Genomic DNA, 3,482 nt, shown 5'->3' on the forward strand with positions numbered 1-3,482 from the left:
AAACACTGGCACAAAGTGTCTTTAAACTTTCGCCCTTAGCTGTGGCACAGACTCTTTTGTGTCTTTGTTTCGTGTGTTGAGATCACAGATAGAAGATAAGATTCAGCCAACAATGAAGTTGAGCTGAGTAGTCTCAAAGGGCACAAACTCGGACCAAAACTTGAATACGAGCTGTTGAATGCAAAATGTAAACTTAAAGCTTACGCTTCGGCCAATTAAAAACAACTTTAAAACTTTCTATTTGCACAGAGAAATGGTAACCAAATGTTGCAGTTTCCAATAAAAATACAAATTTAATTGATTTTCAATGTCTGTGCAGCTAAAAAACAAAACTCGCCAAAATATAGATATGTATATAAAATACAATTTTCCAGCAGAAATCGCTTTAGATGCACGTAGAGCATAAAAAAGGAAGCCAAGTGGTAATAAATTTAAATTGGCAATAAGAGGGGAGTTGCTCAATTGAAAATGAAAATGAAAATGAAAATGGGAACAAATAACGCGATACACTAAAAATTTAATCAAACGCAGAACAACAAGTGCGATAACTGGGCAAATATCTTAAGCAAGTATGCTATAAATCTTATTGCATATAAGGTGCAAAATTGTAAGCATACAGAAAGTATTTCGCATACGCACTCGGTTAGGGTAATGTTCTTAAAATGATTTATGTGCCCGGAAAACAGGAGCAGGGCCAGCCAGGGGCAGCCAACGGATGGATGGGCATGTGTGAGGCAAAGACTTGAATGGAGCAGCAGACGGCCAGACAGAGTACATGGAAGCAGGAGCCAGCACTTTGGCACCTCAAGTGCTCGGCCAGGCTTGCAATTACATATATATTTCAGTCGAGGAGCAGGGATGCCGGCAAGCTGAACATGTGGGTGAAAGTCCGTAAGTGGAAACAGTTTCCAGGCACCCGCAGCGCCTGTTATTTTTGTACATGTCTCAAAAGGCGAATGCATAAATTATGTAAAATTATCCACCCAGAGATGTACGCCAGTTGCCCACTTTGCTGGCCCTTCTCCACATATATACATACATATATATATATATATATATATATATATAAATATATATATATTTGTACATATGGAGATATAGCCAAATAGTTTTAAGTACTGCACATATTACGAACGCGAGCTCGAATGGCGTTCAATAAATATATGATGAATGTGTTCAGCGACGGGAATAAGTTAGAATGTGAAATTCCCAATATATATTATGCAGTCTTTCACTTGGTTACTTGATTTGTCAAGGGCTTAAGCCGCTGCTAAAAGAGTTTACAAGTGAATTGGTTTCAGTTCAGCAATTAATTGTTAATACTTGGCCCATTTTATGCAGTTTTAGGTCTGTTTATTGTTGACTTCATCAGCTTTGCAATCAAAGTAGGTCTCCAAAATGCTTCAATTCACAGCAATTACCGAGCAAGTTGACTTCCTGCCTGCAGCCGGGCACAAGCTCGGGAAGAGACACTTTGCAGGCGCCTGCAGAAGCAATCAAAGACAGAAACTTGTTGCCAGCACGAGCTAAACTTTGATTTATTGGACATCGGTCTCCAACCCCACAACGGAATCTGTAAAAACCTCACTATACGGGAAAAAAGAATACACTGACAGAAATAAATTTTGAATAACGAACAAAGTTTTATTTTAAAAAACTGCATGTGAGATCCCAAATGTTAGATTTATGTGTGAGTCAAATTTTCAATACCAATACCTTCACTATAATATTGAAATATTTTTTATTTTTGTATTTATATTATTTTGACTAGTTTCATTTAACACAGAAATCTTTTCCAACTAATTGGACAGGAATTACTTTTGGTTCCCTCTAAGCCTCTAAATACATTACACATTTTTCGAAAGCTTTGTTTACCTTCCCTTCTTGCTCCCTTCTGGATTGAATTCTTAAATGTTATTGCTTCATCTGTCATCTCTTTCTGTATTTTATATACTCATCCACCTCTTCACTTTCTCTTCTTACCACAATTTATACTATAAAGGACGTGCAGATTCTTCAATCAAATCAAACCTCTCCAAGTTTCGTGTTACTGCGGATTGTTTGAGAGATTTTCACACCTAACTTGCCCAAAATCTTTGGAGATTTCTGTGTAAAGCTTAGATTTATGTTCTTAAAATATATTTCTTTAAATTTTATCAATTTTCCACTACACACATGTATCGGTTCACGGTTTTTCTATTAACGTTTCTTATTCAATTTTTATTTGAATATGTTTTCAAGTAATGCACAAAAAGAAACATAATGTGATAACGGGTGTGACTTGCATTCTCTCAGTGTAGCAGTAAATTGAATATCTCCCGCTCGGTCACGGGGAGACGCTTGTTCCACATGTAGCTCAGGTACAGGTAGCTGCAGTAGGAGAAAAACAGGCGAAAGAAGAGCCGACGATTGGGCGTGAAAAGCCCGAGCACCTGGAGGCGTGGCTGAAGCAAAGCACGCCTTACGCTCTGTCCGCAGCTGTCCATGTCGAGGGCCGTCCAGCAATGTCGATGCAGCCAGCCGTGCATGGCCAGCACCTCGTTGAGCTGCAGCAGATCCGCCACATGCGCCCACGAGGTGTCACGCGGCGAACCGGTGGCAACCACCAGTGCGTCCAAAGACTGGAAAAGCAGGCGCAGCCCATTGGCCAGCAGCAAAATGTCCAAGAACCGCCGCCAGTGGGCATAGGACAGCGCAAAGATCATGCTCACATTATAGACCACAATCAGCAGCAGCTGCGGTGCCAGGCAGTCCAGGAGCTGTTGGGTGAGCCGCGCGTAGGCTACATAGAGACGCTGCAGGGAGCGCAGACGGCGCTGGATGCGGTGTACGGCACGGTAGTCGGCGTGCAGGGTCTTCATGTGCAGCTGCTCGACCTGAAAGATCAGTTCCGTGTTCAGCTGCTCGAAGGATTTGAGCAAAAGGCTTAGGCAGATGTTGATCAGCTGCGAGGTCGTGTCCAGGCACCAAACGGACAGCGTGCCGGGCAGCACGAAGATCAGTATCAAAGCCAACTTGTGCAGCCCATCCTTGGGTAGAGCCAGCACCAAGAAATATAGCTTCAGCGTGAGCAGCTTCAGCGCCAATTGAAAAACCAACAGCCACGACAGCTTCAACTGGCGGCGACTCAGGCGATACAGCGCCGGCGCCAGACGCAGGAATCCATTGATTAATCTCACGCGGCGCTCATGAATACGCCGTGGCTGCCACAGCAGGCAGCACACAAACAGATACGGCTGCAAGTACAGCAGCGAGAAGTACGGATTGAGCAGCGCTACGCTCAGGAAGTACGCAAAGGGCAGTCCAATCAGCCGCGAGATGCTCACGCTATACGGGGTCAGATGCACCGCATTGCCCACGCGCTCGTAATGCAATCGCAGCAGGCCCAAATAGTAAAACTGCGCCAAATAGAAGCGCAACAAGAGCAGCGCATGGAAACTTATGTATCTGTTGCCGATCCGGAACGAGCGCAGAAAGGCCAT

The 3,482-nt window shown here is 43.5% G+C and overlaps 1 protein-coding gene across 1 annotated transcript; it reads right to left on the reverse strand.

Annotated features, from left to right (window-relative positions):
* Positions 1-2,291: 2,291 nt before the first annotated feature.
* On the reverse strand, positions 2,292-3,482 carry LOC115762784. Its single transcript, XM_030705140.1, has one exon. It carries the CDS (start codon positions 3,480-3,482, stop codon positions 2,292-2,294), a length of 1,191 nt encoding a protein of 396 aa, XP_030561000.1.

This window comes from Drosophila novamexicana, unplaced genomic scaffold (assembly GCF_003285875.2).
Source record: "Drosophila novamexicana strain 15010-1031.04,08,12 unplaced genomic scaffold, DnovRS2.1 tig00000008-arrow-pilon, whole genome shotgun sequence".
In the NCBI taxonomy this organism is placed as follows: Eukaryota; Metazoa; Arthropoda; class Insecta; order Diptera; family Drosophilidae; genus Drosophila; species Drosophila novamexicana.